The sequence below is a fragment of the Fragaria vesca genome, linkage group LG4 (genome assembly GCF_000184155.1).
Source record: "Fragaria vesca subsp. vesca linkage group LG4, FraVesHawaii_1.0, whole genome shotgun sequence".
Taxonomy (NCBI): domain Eukaryota; kingdom Viridiplantae; phylum Streptophyta; class Magnoliopsida; order Rosales; family Rosaceae; genus Fragaria; species Fragaria vesca.
The window spans coordinates 23,262,164-23,280,531 of NC_020494.1; the positions used below are offsets into that span (position 1 = coordinate 23,262,164).

Genomic DNA, 18,368 nt, shown 5'->3' on the forward strand with positions numbered 1-18,368 from the left:
AAAGAAACAAAGGGACCATGACCGTAGGAGCCGTAATCGCACTGGCCGGAAAGGACATGCCAGTCTACGTAAGGGTAGGTGGATTCGAGAAGACTTTTTGGTATGTGATTGAGGAGAAGTCGCCGATGGAATCAGCCCTATCATCCGGCGATGAGGTGATTGGATGTGAATCCGAAACAGATAGAGTGAGACGACTCCCTCTTCCCGATTCAGGTTCGTCTACTAACAACCTTGCAGTTGTAAAATCCTGTGCCTATCTGATTGGTGGAGATGGGTATACACTCAAGCATATGCAAGATGAATCTGTTGGATTTCGTCACATAGACTTGAGGAATTTGGATATGGGAGTAGACGAATGGCTTTTAGGAGGTGGGAAACTTTTTGACGGTCAATTTGGGGGAGGAGTAGCTCTTGGCCATGATGGTTATGCTTATTGTGTTGGACCTACAGTCTACCGATTCCGTCCCGGAGTAGACAGAACATTGGAGAAGTTGCCGGTACCGCCACAAGGTCCCAACCCCTGTCGCTATGGATTATTACATAGGCTACGTCTTCTTGGTCTTACTAAGGAAAAACTGTACGTCTACTTCAGGCAAGATGACAATGGTACCAATGTCATGCTCTCGTTTGATTTGGAGTCAAGAAAGTGGGACGAGGATGTGCTTGATGACAACTTCTTGGGTACTTGGTCTCCTGGCGCGGTGCTCTTCCAGGATCGCTACTTGTTTTCTTTTGGCACCAGGAGTCCAAAACGCAAACCAAAAACACCAGAAGAAGAAGAAGCCATTACAATAAGGAGGAGGAGGGTTCAGGAGATTGATGAGGGGTGGGGTTATGTGGAGGAGGATGAGCTGGTTCCTGGAATATATGTTTTTGATCTTCATGAGGGTCGATGGCTACCAGAACCAGTTGAGGGTCTACCGACTGACGGGAAGGTGATGCCTCATGCTTTTCGGCCATTACCAGAAGCACCATTGTATTGCGGAGATTGGAATCCACGGTTGTTCCAGATCAGAAAGGACGAGGACGACCACCGCTTGGCTTTGTTGTGGGATGCTGTTGGCAATATTGACGACTGTAAACTTATTTGGTGTAAGTTCATGATCAATAGATGTGATACTAGTACTGAAGATAACCCCCGCTTCTCTGCCATTTCGCTGTCACCAGGATTCTGTCCGCTTGATGAGGACACCTTCCAGATCTTCAATTCTGCTGTAGGGATGTAAGCGCAACATGTACTACTAATTTGTTTAGGGCTTTTTCCAAGAATAATATTTATCTATTTCCAGTTATGCACATCTGATGTGCGTTGGTGATCTACTATTTGAAAGAAGTGCATTTTGCCTTGATCATATTTATCGTTTCGTTTTCCAAAATCCCCCTATTTTGCATCTCTGCATACTGGATCTCGATCTTGTTCAGTTGCTCTTGTTGTGATCGCTACTTTTGAAAATCATGGTATCCATCTTTCTCTTTCAAGTTTGAAGAATCTAGTTCGATAAACTACACGGAGAGTTGATACACATGTGCATCACTCTGCTTGCATGAACCAGAAGCGTCTTCTGAACTTTATCAAGTCAAAGCTTAAAAAGAACCTGATGAGGTAGAAAACTATGTTCCTTTCAGTTTGTTTCAGTGAGCTTGATATTGTTACAGATTCAATCTTTTCATATCTCTGTGACTGTTGAAGTTTCTAACTACTAACTATGAGAATCAACTTGGATTGCCAGGTAGTCATATTCAGAGATGGAAAATATCTTACACTTCAGGAAGTTTTTAAGAGTTTGGACTTGACAGGGTAAATATTGCTCTTCCTGAAACTGTTTATCTATGAATAATTAAAGCTCTCTCTCATGCACATTGCTTTTTCCTTATTTTAGGTATGATCTGAATGTTGACTTATTGGATGTTCATGCGGATAAGACTACTTTTCATCGATATGACAAGTTCAAACTAAAGCATAATCCGTGTGGCCAGAGCAGACTCAGAGAGATATTCTTGAAGCAAGACAATCTAATCCAAGGTATGATCATTTTGAAAGTTAAACTGTTAAGATCAGGATATCATACTTGTGCATATTCTTGTTGGGTCTTGGTTGATTTACCTTTGATAATCAATTATTATCTTATATAGATTGAAGTGCATAGCATTTCAATCTCTTCAGCTGGACTTGTCTTGTAAAGTTACTGTTTTATTTATGTGTACAATTGCAGGACGATTTTTAGCAGAAGTAACAAAGGAAGTTTTGAAAGATCTCGAAGCCATGAAATACCAGGTTTTCCTCTTTAACATTTTATAGGAAGATTTGCTTGCATTGATCATTTATGCATGTCTGATAATGAATTTCTCTTTTTGCAGATGGCAGAGTACAGGATTTCAGTTTATGGGAGAAAACAAAGTGAGTGGGATCAACTGGCTAGTTGGTTTGTTAACAATGACATTTACAGCGAGAATGTAGTATGGTTAATACAGGTATATTAATGCTCTTTTATTTTTGTTCTGGTAGCTGTTCTATTCTTGGTAGTCAATGTCTATCTTCATTGCTGAGATCTTCTATTTGTGACATTGTTGTTGTACTTGGGAGTTGGTTGGATTGGTGTAATGTATTGCAAACAATTTTTTTTCCTAGCATATAGAACCGGACCTTATTTAAGTATAATGTTTGAGTTTATATTGTATGAACACATTCCAGGAGAGGTAACAGTAAGGTTGTTTTATATTGTGCTTATATCATGTTAGACATCAGCCATAAATCTGTAGTTCTTTCTTTGTTACTCATGCATGGGATTGCATGATATTGTGTTTTTCTTTTTGCAGATGGCAGAGTACATGATTTCAGTTTATGGGAGAAAACAAAGTGAGTGGGATCAACTGGCTAGTTGGTTTGTTAACAATGACATTTACAGCGAGAATGTAGTATGGTTAATACAGGTATATTAATGCTCTTTTAGTCTTGTTCTGGTAGCTGTCCTATTCTTGGTAGTCAATGTCTATCTTCATTGCTGAGATCTTCTATTTGTGACATTGTTTTTGTACTTGGGAGTTGGTTGGATTGGTGTAACATATTGCAAACAATTTTTTTTTCCAGCATATAGAACCGGACCTTATTTAAGTATAATGTTTGAGTTTATATTGTATAAACACATTCCAGGAGAGGAAACAGTAAGGTTGTTTTATATTGTGCTTATATCATGTTAGACATCAGCCATAAATCTGTAGTTGTTGATATTTGTAGACTGATGAGCATATTTAATAGGCTAATTGTTTTGTGTTGATGTGTCATAGGTTTGTGTAGATAGACTTACTTGGACATAGCCTCTATCTCTGTCATCCCAAGAATTACTGGTTGACAGGTACTTAAAATGTCTGTTCTTCCATTCCATTTTATTTGATATTCTGGTTACTCATTGATTCCATATTTTGGCCAAACCTTTTCAAAAAATGGCGGTAGCCAACAATCTTCTACATGCAAATTTGGCATACTTTAGGGTTTAGCTTTGCTTCTTTTCCTTTTTTGCTCCAGATCTATTATTATTACCCTTTCTCTGCTGTTACCGACAATGCAAAGAACTACAATGATCTTAGGTGGAAATATTAGCCTCTAGGTTTGAAACTAAATGATTTGATAAATGAGATACGACGCCAAAGATGTTCCTACCTTCGGTATGTTTCTATATTTTTCTTTTACTTCTGGTATATATACTTCTTTTTTCTCTATATCACTTGGGGCCAGTCAGCACCCAGGTGGAGTTTCCCTCGGGTCTTGCTAGGATTGACATGGTCTTAGACCTGGCAACCTGCTGCTCTTTAGTTTCTTACCAGAAAGAATCAGACAAATATGTCTTGCTATCTTTAAGACTTTAATTGCCATCAGGTCAGTGTTTTACAAAGCGCTTTTATAAAACCTCTGCTTCTGGGCGACTATTATGTTCTAATAACAGCATCCAGATGTATCCTTTGCATCATATTTGTTCCTTCATATTAGGTTGTCTCAGTCAGATCTTTTTCCTTTTGCATTTCTACGTAGCTGCCCTTGCCCAATCATCTCATTTGTTGGGCATCAATACATACTAAATTAGAAATAAATGTGAAACTATGACGAACTGGATGAATATAACATAGCAAAGTAACTGCATAATTTTTGTTCACGTAATGTATGCAAGGCAGAAGTGTGGTGCCTCTTTTTGTGTCATCACTGTTATCAGAGTACAGGAGGGTTTGTGTCTGGTCAGTGCAACATCTGATCTCATAAAGTAATTTGTATTGGATGTTAGTAGTTGATGCATTCAGTTCCTCCATTGTGCTTATATCATGTTAGACATCAGCCATAAATCTGTAGTTGTTTCTTTGTTACTCATGTATGGAATTGCATGATATTGTGTTTTTTCTTTCATGATATATTGCAAGTAACTTTTTCCTTGAAATCATCGTCTTGCATAGTTTCATTAGCTCTTATGGTTTTAGTTTTGACATTTGCAGCTACCACGGTTATACAATATCTACAAGAAGATGGGGATTGTTATCTCTTTCCAAAACATTTTAGATAATGTTTTCATTCCCCTTTTCGAAGTCACGGTGGATCCAAATTCACATCCTCAATTACATTTGTTCCTGAAGCAGGTCAGCTAAACAATCTTATAGATCTGTTTTACGTTTTTGGTTGAGAGAATCCTTTTAGATCCTGTAGATGCTTCTTATTATTATGAAGATGTGTTGGATTTTTGATGTCTTAACTTTTGCTAGTACAAAGTCCATAAGTACTATAGTCTAACATTAACATTCGTTTACAAACAGGTGGTGGGTTTTGACGTTGTAGACGATGAAAGTAGACCAGAAAGGCGTCCGACGAAACACATGCCAACACCATCTGAATGGACTAATGAATTCAATCCTGCATATTCTTATTATGCTTATTACTGCTACGCAAACTTGTACACTCTTTATAAGGTTTTTCCTTTTAGAGAATGCTCTTATTTCCACCCTTGTCAAAACATATCTAGGTGATATAGAAAATGATTCTGTTCTTCTTTTCCCTTTATTTCAGCTTCGTGAGTCAAAAGGAATGACTACAATAAAATTCCGGCCGCACTGTGGAGAGGTTATTGTCTGCAACCTAAACTCGGTTATTACATTTAGATGATTTTTAAGATCGACAATTTTCGTATATCCTATGCAGGCAGGTGATGTTGACCATTTGGCTGCGGGATTTCTTGTATGCCATAATATCTCACATGGTATCAATCTTCGGTACTCTCCAGTTCTGCAATACCTATATTACCTGGGGCAGGTTGATCCCTTTTGACTTTATTTTTATCTTTATGGAAGTTACCCCTTAAGTTTTCATGTTCTTTATATGCTATTGAACCTTTCCGACTTGTGCTTTATTGTTAACAAAATCATTATTAACCTCCTTTGCAATGCAGGTGGGACTGCTTATGTCACCCTTGAGCAATAATTCTCTTTTCTTGGATTACAAGAAAAACCCGTTCCCTGTGTTCTTTCAACGTGGGCTAAATGTGTCACTTTCAAGTGATGATCCTTTGCTAATTCATTTGACAAAAGAAGCGCTGGTGGAAGAATATAGCGTTGCAGCACAGGTTTGTCGATTCACGATTCTTGTAGCTTTATAGGTGCTGTTCATGGTTGGGTATCTTATCAAATCAAGTATGGTGCAGGTGTGGAAGCTCAGTGCTTGTGACCTCTGCGAGATTGCTAGAAATTCTGTATATCATTCTGGATTTTCACATGCAGCAAAGGTGGGAAACTTGCAGAAAGAAAATTCTTTAGTTTTCTTCCTAATAAAAATATGCACCTAAATGATCCATCCTATAGAATCATCATGGAAATAAAAGTCCAATTTCATATATGATCTTGAAATCTGTATGATCCAACTTTACCACAAGGTGATTGATTGCATAATTCAACTCCTTTTCCTTGTTCGTGCAGACACATTGGCTTGGTAGCAAGTATTTCTTGAGAGGCCCTAAAGGAAATGATATCCAAAAGACAAACGTTCCCAATTTGAGGATTGCCTTTCGAGAAACGTCAAGTGTTTATGATTTTTAAGCAGCTTTGGAAGAGGTTAATTAACAGGGTGCCCCTCTTGTCCCGGTTTTCTAATTGTGTGCTTGGTTTTGCAGACGTGGAAGGAGGAGATGCAGTATATCTATCACTGAGAAGCGGAGTTTCCAGAAGAAGTTGATCCATGAAGCAAAGGGAAATATGCTGCTGTATCATGTTCTTCTAAATACAAGTATAGATTGGAAGCTTTGGCGGCAGTTACATAGGTCTAAGCTGAAGGAGCATATGAAATATTGTGTGGATCACCCCGTGGTGATCCGCAAACTTGCTAAAGTAAAAGCTGAAGTTTTGGGATCAATTTGGTATCATGTGTGTTGACATTTGATGGTGTTCCACTACATTAAAACACTATTACAAAGTAAAAGCTGGAGTTTTGGGATCAATTTGGTGTCATGTGTGTTGACATGTGATGGTGCCACTACAATAAAGCACTATTACAAACCAGACTTTAAGAACTCAACACGAAGAAGCAAATTCCATAACACGAAGAAACAAATCCGTTTCAGAAAGAAAAAAAAACAAAGGGAACAAACTCCATACAAAAAGAATTAAAGAACAGTCGTACAGGAGAAATATACGAAAGATACGAAAGGCAATCCTATAATCGTCCGGTTAATATATCGCCAATGGGGAACTTGGAATGGGAGTAGCCACCAAACACCACGGCAATGTAGAAGGCTTCGTAGATTCGTTCAATCAAAGAGGGAAATCGTATATATAATTCAATAAGAATATTACTTGCCTCCATCTGGTAAGCCATGCACCTTGTTATAGTTCTGTGCCTCCATATGCCGGTGTCTAACGTAATTGTGTGCGAAGATCACAATGGATGCCGGAGATTGGACTATTGTATTGGTATGTGGGTCGTACACTTCCCTGTAGATTCCTTTACTAGAACCAAATAGGCACACTTCGTTGAGAGCAAGGGCTCCGTGAGTCAATTCTGCTGACCAATTCCAATAGTGCTGACCTAGAGATGCTTCAAATTTTGGAGAGTTCAACAGATTGTACTGGGATTGCGAGTCAGCGGTTGTGCATAGCTGATATATATTCGCTAGAAATCAAAGTTTGTTGTTGCTATCCCAGAAGCTTGGATAGTAAAAGACAAACTTTAGGTGGTCGCCAGTATAATCATGAGGAAGGAAAGGTGGTGCCGTGGTGAAGTATCTGCACAACTCTTGGACAGAAAAGACCACCAATTCTCAACATGCTTCTGTGAGTCCTCGTCCCGCAACTTAACTTTTCCAAGAATGTCATCACGCAAGGCTTTGGCATCACTTTGGTATACGAGTGGTCCTGTTTCACGCCCCAAATTTAAAAAGAGAGGCTGAAAATCAGTAGTCACTCCTATACCTTGAAACAAATTGCCATGGGGCCGGTCAACTTCTACCAAATATGTCATGTGTTGCCCAACTTTGCTCAAGATGTTCCACATTGCTTCATCCGTAACTTGTCCCTTGGTATGTTCATCCATCCACACCTTGATGTGTCTGATGACCTTTGGAAAAATCAGCCAGTATGTTCCTCCCTGTATCTTCCTACAACGCTGTGGATGTATGAAAACTTTTTCATCGTGCCTCGTTTGAGTGTCCCAATGTCTTGTAGCTTCAGCATCGCTGTTGCACACTTGTACAGTTGCAATACTGTACTTCTCGATAAAGTCTTGACGTTTGATGTATATGAGATATTCGAAACTTTCAAGAGATCGTTGAGGCCTAACAGGTTCACGGTAAAAAACTTCCCTCCTTCCCTCCTCTTCTAGCCTTGATTCAAGCCTTGATGAAGGATTCGAAACCATTATACCTTTTGGGTTATGATCAAAACTCGTATGCTGTTCTGCGGCTTCGATTTGGGGTTTAAATAAGAGAGGGACACCGACAATATATATCTCCTTGTGCAAATAGGGATATGTTCTTGCCTTAGGGTTTCTAACAGCTTTTTGGGCTTCTTTTTTGGTACAAATACGGGCCCAAGGCCTAATTGGGGTACCTTACGCATCCGAGCCTAAAAGATGTATTTTTTCAGTGCAATGTACAATTGACAATTCCCAATAAAATTGGGTACAGAATTCCTTGTGAAACGAGGAACTAGGCCAAGACCTTCCAAAATTTAACAAAATACTCAAAAGAAAATAAAAATACATTGTCCATAATTTTCCATAATTTTAAAGTTGCATCTTGGTCTACTTCTTCCTCTCTCCGAGTTGATGATCGAAAAAGTCATCAACATACGAAAATAACAGAATACGAAGCACAACTTCAACAACGAGTTCTTTAACTAGGCTCAACCAACAGACCGGCTAGGATTTATTATACTGTACTGCAGCTTTATGATTTGTTATACTTCACATCTTTCTTCTTTCTATGCATTAGTCCTCCTAGTGACAAAGCACTGTTTCACAGATCACAATTTGATAACAGCATACCAATGTATCAAATGCACCAAGCATAGAAAATTGTTTTCTTACCAAAGCTAACAGCTGATTTACTTAGACAGGAGAGGAAAAAAGACTGAAAGAAAATTGTTGTACTTCTTTTGTTTTTGATATATCACAAGTAACAGTTGATTTGCATATATCCATTTAGAGCCCCAGACAACATTTAGATGGTAAAAAGCAAACAATGTCTACGACAGACTTCTCACAATTATCCTTACCAATAAATATCAAAGCTGGTAACAGAGGGATTGGTTTCACCTTTATGGGCCGCTTTTGATTATCTTTCACAAATTGAAGAACAAGATTTGATACAACTTTGCAGTTCCTTTCCTTCAAAACTACAAAGTAGCTTGGATTGGGAAAATGCGATTACACCAACTGCACCAAAGAACTGTAAATTGTTAATACTGTTTATAGTACATACCCAAAACTTACAAAGCAAGCAGACTTGTTATACCCAAAAACTGGACCCCTTCTGCTATACTCTTTAATTAATGAATGCTAACTTGAGCTAGGAGATAATAGGAAGTATGTTTGAAAGGTCAGTTCAAATACAATTAAGGCTTAGCCTCCGCTCCTCTCTCTTTAGTACTTGGTATAATTTTGAAGTTGCATCTTGGTCTACTTCTTCCTCTCTTCAAGTTGATAATCAGAAAAGCCATCAACATACGAAAATAACAGAATACGATGCACAACTTCAACAACGAGTTAGGCTCAACCAACAGACTGGCTAGGATTTATTATACCGTACTGCAGCTTTATGATTTGTTATAGCTCTCGTATCTTTCTTCTTTTTATGCATTAGTCCTCCTGTTGACAGAGCACTAGAAAAGCAACCGACTTTGAATGCAGCTCGGTAAATGCAGGTATAGCTAATCTAAAAATACAACATACATGAAGCTTAATACTTTATAACAAATTCTAGAAACTACACGCATAAACTGTCTCTATAAAAAAGCATGTGACCGAAAAACAGCCAAATTATATACTCACAGGAGTGAAGCAGAGCTCCCTGATTCCCCAGACTGAACAATCCTCAAAACAATCCCAACGACATCAGGAGAAACACTTTTGCCGAAAACGAAGAGAAGCAAACCACTCTTTGTCAGCTTAACCAGCTTAAGAAGAGGACCTGTCTCTCCATCTGTATTCACCTTCACAGTAGAGCAAGCACCTTCTTCCACATCACCTGTCACAACCTGTCACAGTGATCACAAACAATTCCCATCACAACAAAAACCGAAAAGCATAAAAACAACTGCAACTCTGCCAACTCATACCTTCACTACCGTTACCGCAATCACCATCCACATTTTCCTCCGAAATCTTCCTTCTTTTAGAAACCGAATTTTCTTCATTACCGCTATTATTACTGAATGTACTGTAGTAAATAAAGAAACAGAAGAACATTTTAACCATTCATGGCTAAGAAGGTTAATACAGCGATTACATTACAGAATCGGAGATTGCTTTTACCTTTGCGTAGAGGGAGATTGCTTCTTTAGTGGCGCTTTTCTCGCGCTTTGGAAAACGAAAAGAACGGCGATAGATTAGGATTTAGGGTTTTAGAAGTATCAAAAAATGAAGCAAGAGATTAGAAGGAGGAGAGAGATGGTTACAGACTGATGGGGCAGGTGATGAGGAAGCCGGAGTGGGAGTGGTGAAGAAGAGAAGAAGGGGCGTCGTAGTCGAAGCGAGGGATGCTGATGACGGCAGAGTACTGCTCCCATGGCGTCATCTCCTTCTTCTCGCTCAGCTCACATTCGCCGCCCGCCACCGCCTTTCGATTTCACTGACAACGGAACACTACTGTGTTGGACTAGAGTGGAAGTATAAACAGCTTTGTGGGCTTGTTTTTGTCCAAATGGGGGCCCAAGGTCTGGGTTTTTTTTTTGGGCTTTAAACTAAATCTTTAGAAAAATTGTGTGAAAATAAACGGATTTAGCTTCTCTGCTTGGAGAAAGCATTGCTTGGATCTGCTTGGGTTTTACTGTTATGCTGACACGTCATCTAATACAAATCCAAGGGTTAAAATTCATCTGTCCAGAAATGCAAACTTCCATGTGCAGCACCGGATCTCTCTCCACATATCCCATCCGTTCTTGTCTTCTTCTTCTTCTTCTTCTTCTTCTTCTTCTTCTTCTTCTCTCTCTCTCTCTCTCTCCTCTCACATCTCATCCCATACCATACCATCCCGCATGAACTAACAAACAAGAATTCATGAATGCCCAACAGAAATCTAAAGCTTGTTCCTTTTGAACTAAAAATGAATCATTTTGAGAGAAATCAAAGTCCCAAGATAAAAAACATAATTAGAATTGGTACACAAGGATCCTTAAAGCTTGGAGTATAATTACGAACCCAAAAGCTTTAACCATCACAAAATCAAGGTAACACTTTAATCCTCTCTCACCCCTAAATTTTAGAGTCCCACTCCAATTCTCTAATTTGAAGAATTAGAACACAATAAAGCTAACACAATTAGAACAAAAGACCCAGAACTAAAAATCAAATACCCAGAAACCAAAACCAATGAATCAATCAAATCACCTCCTCCACCTCCGATTGGTGGTGTTTTAGCTCAGCGGCACGACCTCCTGCGCGCAGCGGAGTCGAAAGTGGAGTCGGAATCGACGAGTTCAGATAGGCGAGGCAGAGACGGTGTTGCTCGACTTGCCCTCTTGCCGGCGTCGTACAATCACCACCTCCACATCTGCAGATGGACTCGACGGGAGAGACGGAGTATGATGTGTTATGTTTGATGTAAATTTGCGTTTTTAGAGTTATTTGATCATTGTCCGTTGAATTGCTAAGAAATGACGTGTCAGCCTAGAGTCATGTCCAAGCAGATCCAAGCAATACTTGTCCAAGCAGACAAGCCGGATCCAAAATAAACATATTTGAAAAATCTTATAAAAAATCTGAGTCGAGATTTTTGAGTTTTGTCAATTCGAGTGGTCTTCAAAATATATGATTTGAGTGAGAAAATATTTGTTGAATAATAAGAACATGCGATTTTGGCCAAAAACCCTCAATTTTGATTGGAAAATGAAGTTTCTAATTTTATTTGTTAAGTTATAAACTGGTAGACTTTATTCAGGACGGCTCTTGGAATATAGATAAACTTTATTCTGTTCTTGACAAAGATATTACTGATGACATTTCTGCTATTAATATCCCTTTGAATGATTATGATGACGAATTTATTTGGGGTCCTACTCCAAATGGAACATTTTCTATTACGTCTGCTACTCATGTGCAATATAAATTGCCTGCTCATTCTAAGGCAGATTTGTTGAAAAAGATCTGGAAGTTGAATATTCCCCTAAAAACTAAGATTTTTTTCTTGGTTGCTAATTAGGGGCAGATTAAAAACAAGAGCTTTTTTAGCTCGTTTTATGAATACGATTGATAGCTCTTGTGCTCCTTTTGGTTCAAGAGTTGGAGTTGAGGACCTCAATCATTTGTTCTCTTCCTGCACGATGGCCACTGCTGTGTGGGATATGGTCAACCACTTGCCTAACCCATCCTCCTCCTCCAATTGTGAGGATTGACTGGTCTCTATTTATCAGAATGGTCAACCTCTTACTATTGAAGACAACTTGTTAGTGTGTTGGCAGATTTGGAAGGCGAGAAACAATGTTATTTTCCGGTCTGCTCAAGTTAATCCTTCAGTTATTGTGCATGCTGCAGCTACTACAGGCTCTGCATATCGTCTCATCAACATAAAGATTTCCTCCAGCTCTCCTAGAAATCTGGAGACCATTAGATGGATTCCCCAGCTCCTAAGATTTGGAAGGCGAGAAACAATGTTATTTTCCGGTCTGCTCAAGTTAATCCTTCAGCTTTGTGCATGCTGCAGCTACTACAGGCTTTGCATATCGTCTCATCAACAGAAAGATTTCCTCCAGCTCTCCTAGAAATCTGGAGACCATTAGATGGATTCCCCAGCTCCTAATTGATTCAAGCTAAACTTTGACCGCTCAGTAACATCTAATTCATCAGTTGTTGGTTTCTTCATTAGAGACTTTGCTGGCTCTCCCATTGTGTCAGACGCGCGGAAGCTTCACAATTCTTATGTTCCGTTGGCTGAATGCATAGATTTAAAAGGACTTTTTGCTGCTAAAAGATGCAACTGTAACCAAATCGAAGTAGAACTTAGCCTCAAAGTAGGCACATTTCATGAAGCCAACTTCAAATGAATAGAATGAGCTTGTATCAACCACTTACTGGTCTTTTATGATGGAACATTGATGTATGATATTGTGGTAGTGGAATTGAACCAACTCCTTCATGAGAAACTTCCAAGAAGCCAAGAAACCAACTCCACAAAAAGCTTTGTGAAATTTTGTCGCTCAGGATGCCAACTTTAGGCACGATTTGCGCCATGCTCCGTTGATGTTTCTGATCAGTTTCTTGACCTGGGAATGTAGTACAATATATGTACTTGAATATATGGTAGAGCGAACAGCAAAAAGAACCTTGGAAGATGGCGTGAATTGTCTCACAAACCAAGAAAGCCATTTTCTGAAATTTCCAGCTTTTGCTTATTACTTGGCTGACTTCTTGAACTTGTATCTTGATCGTTCCATGGCCTCTGGATGATTCTTGAACTCAAAATGCTCTATGAAATCACATGTTGATTTATAATTCAGTACCTCAGCGATAGGTGCACGTTAAGACAAAGAAGTAAAGCCACAAAACTCAATGTAGTTAAGTTTCTGGAAAAAAGGCTGTTTTAAGGTGTCGACTTCTGGAGCTCATAACTCATGCTTCAAAGCAGCGAATGGCATGATTATTTTTCAGATTTGCAGTCCAATATCATGGATCAAAAATAGTGTAGGGAGAACAGACATTGAACCCTTTCAAGGAAGCGCGAATGAGCCACGAAAATGCCTCAGAGGAAGCCAACTTTGAAAATTTCCAGATTTCCTCATTGAAGGGACCGACTTGCATGATGAATTCCATGACCTTCCCTTATGACTTCTGAGCAATATAGCAGCTGAAACTGAACCTTGTCATCAGTAGAACGTATTTTGAAGCCATGGATGCTTGATTTAGACTTCCAGAAAGCTCGGTAAAGTGTCCTCAAGAACCAGTGTCTCCTGACAACTGTTGCCGCTAATAAGCCTAAGAGGCAAGTCGAATGTCCCGGAAAACATGAGATAAAGATTAAAACCGCAGACGCACCCGGGTGCGCGGCGCACCCGTCATCTCCACCGTTTAATTTTTTTTTTTTTTTGGTCGGGTCAAAATGAACGGTGGATACACCCGGGTGCGCTGTATAATTTTCAAAGAATGAAAAGATAATTCAAAACTCGAAAAGTTTCGAAAATTTTGCCACAGGAATTGGCAGAATGTGTATAGTGTAGCCCCCCAGTTTAATTGGGTATGGCGAATGTAAACCACAAACTGGTTAACTGTTGGAATGAGCGTAAGCCGATTAAACTCGATCTTTGAGCCTCAGATTGCCTTCTCTTTGTAGCACCTGTTGTAATTGAGCTGATTGTGTAGAGTTGAACTGACATCCTTGTATGCTTGCATTAATTTGGCTCCATGATACTACAAGCTCCTTGTGGTGATCAAACACAATAAGACTTGTGTTGTCGCTTTGAACGTTTCGCCAAAGATGTACTCTTCTTGAACTGTCGTCAACTCTGTCGTTGTGGTAGCTCCAAAACTCATTGTGCTCTCTAAGAACAACTCAAAAAGTTGTTTGTAATAGGCGTGCATAAGTTTGGATATGATTCGCAGCTTTGTAGCCCCCCAGTATGAACAATGACGAGAAACTGACGAAACTACTGACATTGTAGAATTCCAAAAACCACTGACTGGTGTTGATTGTCTGACATTGCAACCGAGGATGATTTGATATCCGACAGAACTCCATAAGAATCACACCAACCTTCCTTGTGGTCGAGTATCCTTGACAACTGGTTCCTTAACTATCACTAGGTTGTTCATCATCAGTATCATTGCTTTCCACTTCAGTGCTCTTCTTATGCCCAGCAACTAACAACGACAATTAGACAATAATCATCAAACATGACGCATAAATATGGATCAAATCATGTTAACAACACACATACAGCAAAATAAAGCTTCATGTGGAAGCCGGCTTTCAAAAATAAAAAGTGACAGCTTAGCATTCATAAAGTTGTAGACTTGGGTACAAATACAATTCATTACTGAGCTTTACATATGAACGGAATTGCAAACTTTCAATCCCAATTCCACATTTTGCTGACGAACAATAAATCAAGCCACGCAAAAACAAAAAATTAAACAACTGGAAACTTGGCAATTGAAGATGTAGATCGAGCTTAATAACGGAAATCTAACAGCTCAAATTAGACTACAGAGAAATGCGAATTTTACCTCTGAAAGTTTTCCTTCTTGTAAAAGTTGCTCGTGCCTAGACAAAAGAACCACAAATTCTTCAAATTGAAGCAAATGAAAACAAATTAGAATAATATTTTTTTTAAATGTTTGTTTTGAAGAATAATCTATTTAGGGCCTTTTTATTGGTTACATTTAGAGAAGTATTTTTTTTTTTGTTCCTTATTTAGAGAAGTATCTTTTGATATCGAAATAATCGATTTTTAGGAAAGGATCGGAAATAATCGAAATATCACCTCCTTGACGGAAAAAGAAAATTTAATGAAATCTAAGATACGTGTATATCTTTCTTACCGAAAAAAATAAAAAATAAAAAATTCTCCAATCCAAAAGAAAACGGGATAAAGACTAGGCCCCAAATCCCTATAAAAGAGAGTAGGATGAGGCTTGGTGAGTGAAGCGGGATTTGCTCGCAATGAGGCTTTGGTGGTGCTCCTTGGAGAGGCTTTTTTGGTAAATTAGGTGCTCCTAGGGAGGCGTCCAATTTGCAGTGATGCAGAATTTTGTTGAATTGTCGGGGTTTATTCTCATTCACCTTGACCTCCTTATATGAAATTGGGTGGCTAGGGTTTGCGAATGACTTGTCTCTGAAACAATCGAATATCTAATTGAATCTAGAAATATATTTTCCTAACCGAGCCCTCTGACACAATATCTTTGAGATATCCTACAAATCTTCCGCCAATAATTACCCAATGGAAAAGAAATATATCTACTGAATTGAACCGCAGGTATCGCTTCGCATATCAGACTAGATACGAAGTCTAGGTAAAGATATTTACCTCAATACATAATTCTTGAAGATTTTCTCGATGTCATCTTCTACGCAAAGAGATTGCTTTATGACTCTTCCAACTCGGACGTGCATGTATATCACCTTTATGCATTCAAGCGCAATTAAGGAATATAATCCTCATATGACCAAAGATCATGCACGTATTAGGCTTCTCTTGAGAAACAAAGAATCAAGGATGATTAACTTCCTTCTTAGATAAAACCATATATCTTCCTTAATCACAAAGGTAACAAAACCTTCCTTACTAGCATAGCACACGTCTAAGACTCCTTGAATGCAAATCCTTTATTCTAACTCAATCTTGGTAACCAAACAATCCTCCATTAACTACCCCGGATCCGTGATATATCGATAATATCCCATATTTACACCAAAATGGCTTGATCTCCAAGTAGGCTTGGTTTAGCCTCAATAACGAATATCTTCAAAGATACTCAATCATATCCACGACGAACCACATAACTTGTTCGATACGCTACAAATCTAGGGGGTGTAAATTTACCCTCAAACAGGTCGAGTATCCTTGACAACTGGTTCCTTAACTATCAGTAGGTTGTTCATCAATCATCATCAGTATCATTGCTTTCCACTTCAGTGCTCTTCTTATGCCCAGCAACTATAAAACACAACGACAATTAGACATCGTCAAACATGACGCATAAATACGGATCAAATCATGTTAATTAACAACACACATACAGCAAAATAAAGCTTCATGTGGAAGCCGGCTTTCAAAAAAAAAAAGTGACAGCTGTTTTAGCATTCATAAAGTTGTAGACTTGGGTACAAATACAATTCATTACTGAGCTTTACATATGAACGGAATTGCAAACTTTCAATCCTAATTCCACATTTTGCTGATGAACAATAAATCAAGCCATGCAAAAACCAAAAATTAAACGACTGGAAACTTGGCAATTGAAATTCTAACAGCTCAAATTAGACTATAGAGAAATGCGAATTTTACCTCTGAAAGTTTTCCTTGTTGTAAAAGCTGCTCGTACCTGGACAAAAGAACACACAAATTTTTCATATTGAAGCAAATGAAAACAAATTAGAATAATCATTTTTGAAAATGTTAGTTCGGGAGAATAATCTGTTTATTGGTTAGATTTGGAGAAGAATCTTTTCAATATCGAAATAATTGATTTTTAGGAAAGGAAATAATCGAAATATCACGTCCGAGAGGGAAAAAGAAATTTTGATGAAATATAAGATACTTGTATATCTTCCTTAAACAAAAAAAAACAAAAAAAAATAAAAATAAAAAAATTCTCCAAATTGAGTCCAAAAGAAAACGGGATAAGGAATAAGAAAAGGAATAGGAATAAGATTGCCCCCAAATCCCTATAAAAGAGAGTAGGATGAATCCCTAACGCCTCCATCTATCTCTCAGAGAAAACAAAAGCCTCCATCTCTCAGAAAAGAAGAAAACAAAATACTTACGTTAGAAGAATCAAAGGGACCATGACTATAGGCGCAGTCGCACTGGCTGGAGAAAGCCTAAAGGACAGGCTAATCTACGTAAGGGTAGCAGGATTCTTGAAGGATTTTTGGTATGTGATTGAGGAGAAGTCGCTGATGGAATCAGCCCTATCATCTGCCAATGAGGTGATTGGATGTGAATCTGAAACAGATAGAGTCAGACGACTCCCTCTTCCCGATTCATTTTCGCCTACTAACAACCTTGCTGTTGTAAATTCCTGTGCGTATCTGATTGGTGGAGATGGGTATACACTCAAGCATATGCAAGATGAATCTGTTGGATTTCGTCACATAGACTTGAGTAATTTGGATATGGGAGTAGACGAATGGCTCTTAGGAGGTGGGAAACTTGTAGACGCTCAATTTGGGGGAGGAGTAGCTCTTGGCCATGATGGTTATGCTTATTGTGTTGGACCTACAGTCTACCGATTCCGTCCCGGAGTAGACATGACATTGGAGAAGTTGCCGGTACCGCCACAAGGTGCCAACCCCAGGCCCAAGGGATTATTACATAGGCTACGTCTTCTTGGTCTTACTAAGAAAAACTATACGTCTACTCTTTACGGGGTGGAGCCTACCATCCCCATGTCATGCTCTCGTATGATTTGGAGTCACAAAAGTGGGACGAGGATGCGCTTGATGACAACTTGTGGGGTAATTGGTCTCCTGGCGCGGTGCTCTTCAACGATCGCTACTTGTTTTCTTTTGGCACCAGGAGTCCAAAACGGAAACCAAAACCGGGAGAAGAAGAAGAAGCCAAGATAATAGGGTGGAGGGAGGTTGTACTGCGGGATGAGGTGGTTCCTGGAATATATGTTTTTGATATTGAAAAGGGTCAATGGCTCCCAGAACCAGTTAAGGGTCTCCCGAATGACGGGAAGGTGATGCCTCATGCTTATCGGCCATTACCAGGAGCATCAGTTGATTGCCGAGATTGGTTTCCACGGTTGTTCCAGATCAGGAAGGACGAGGACGACCACCGCTTGGCTTTGCTGTGGGATATTGGCATGACTAACATCTGTAAACTTATTTGGTGTAAGTTCACGATCAAAATATGTGATACTAGTACTAGTAATAACCCCCGCTTCTCTGCTAATTCGCTGTCACGAGGATTCTGTCCGCTTGATGAGACCACCTTCCAGGTCATCAATTCTGCTGTAGGGATGTAAG

The 18,368-nt window shown here is 39.1% G+C and overlaps 1 protein-coding gene, 1 non-coding gene and 1 pseudogene across 3 annotated transcripts; 1 reads left to right on the top strand and 2 right to left on the bottom strand.

Annotated features, from left to right (window-relative positions):
- Positions 1-17: 17 nt before the first annotated feature.
- On the top strand, positions 18-6,399 carry LOC101302162 (annotated as a pseudogene). Its single transcript, XR_184600.1, has 14 exons — positions 18-1,222; positions 1,514-1,603; positions 1,731-1,798; positions 1,881-2,023; positions 2,214-2,275; positions 2,359-2,472; positions 4,480-4,620; positions 4,795-4,947; positions 5,045-5,098; positions 5,177-5,287; positions 5,424-5,597; positions 5,676-5,756; positions 5,947-6,059; positions 6,132-6,399. The product of XR_184600.1 is annotated as an uncharacterized LOC101302162 (transcript).
- Positions 6,400-8,724: 2,325 nt separating this feature from the next.
- On the bottom strand, positions 8,725-10,323 carry LOC101314559. Its single transcript, XM_004297763.1, has 5 exons — positions 10,142-10,323; positions 9,995-10,039; positions 9,799-9,899; positions 9,512-9,717; positions 8,725-8,896 (listed from the first exon to the last, which is right to left on the bottom strand). Exons 3-5 carry the CDS (start codon positions 9,874-9,876, stop codon positions 8,857-8,859), a joined length of 324 nt encoding a protein of 107 aa, XP_004297811.1. The 5' UTR covers positions 9,877-9,899; positions 9,995-10,039; positions 10,142-10,323; the 3' UTR covers positions 8,725-8,856.
- A 5,484-nt stretch (positions 10,324-15,807) lies between these two features.
- Positions 15,808-18,118, bottom strand: LOC101314846. Its single transcript, XR_184562.1, has 3 exons — positions 17,160-18,118; positions 16,681-16,717; positions 15,808-16,329 (listed from the first exon to the last, which is right to left on the bottom strand). It is a non-coding gene; the product is annotated as an uncharacterized LOC101314846 (transcript).
- Between the last annotated feature and the right edge of the window lie 250 nt (positions 18,119-18,368).

Coding starts and splice junctions, on each gene's coding strand:
- LOC101314559 (XM_004297763.1), bottom strand. CDS start 9,876: ATGAAGAAAATTCGGTTTCTAAAAGAAGGAAGATTTCGGAGGAAAATG. Junction 9,718..9,798: donor TTGCGGTAACGGTAGTGAAG/GTATGAGTTGGC, acceptor TCACTGTGACAG/GTTGTGACAGGTGATGTGGA. Junction 8,897..9,511: donor GGGAGCTCTGCTTCACTCCT/GTGAGTATATAA, acceptor TCTTTGGTGCAG/TTGGTGTAATCGCATTTTCC.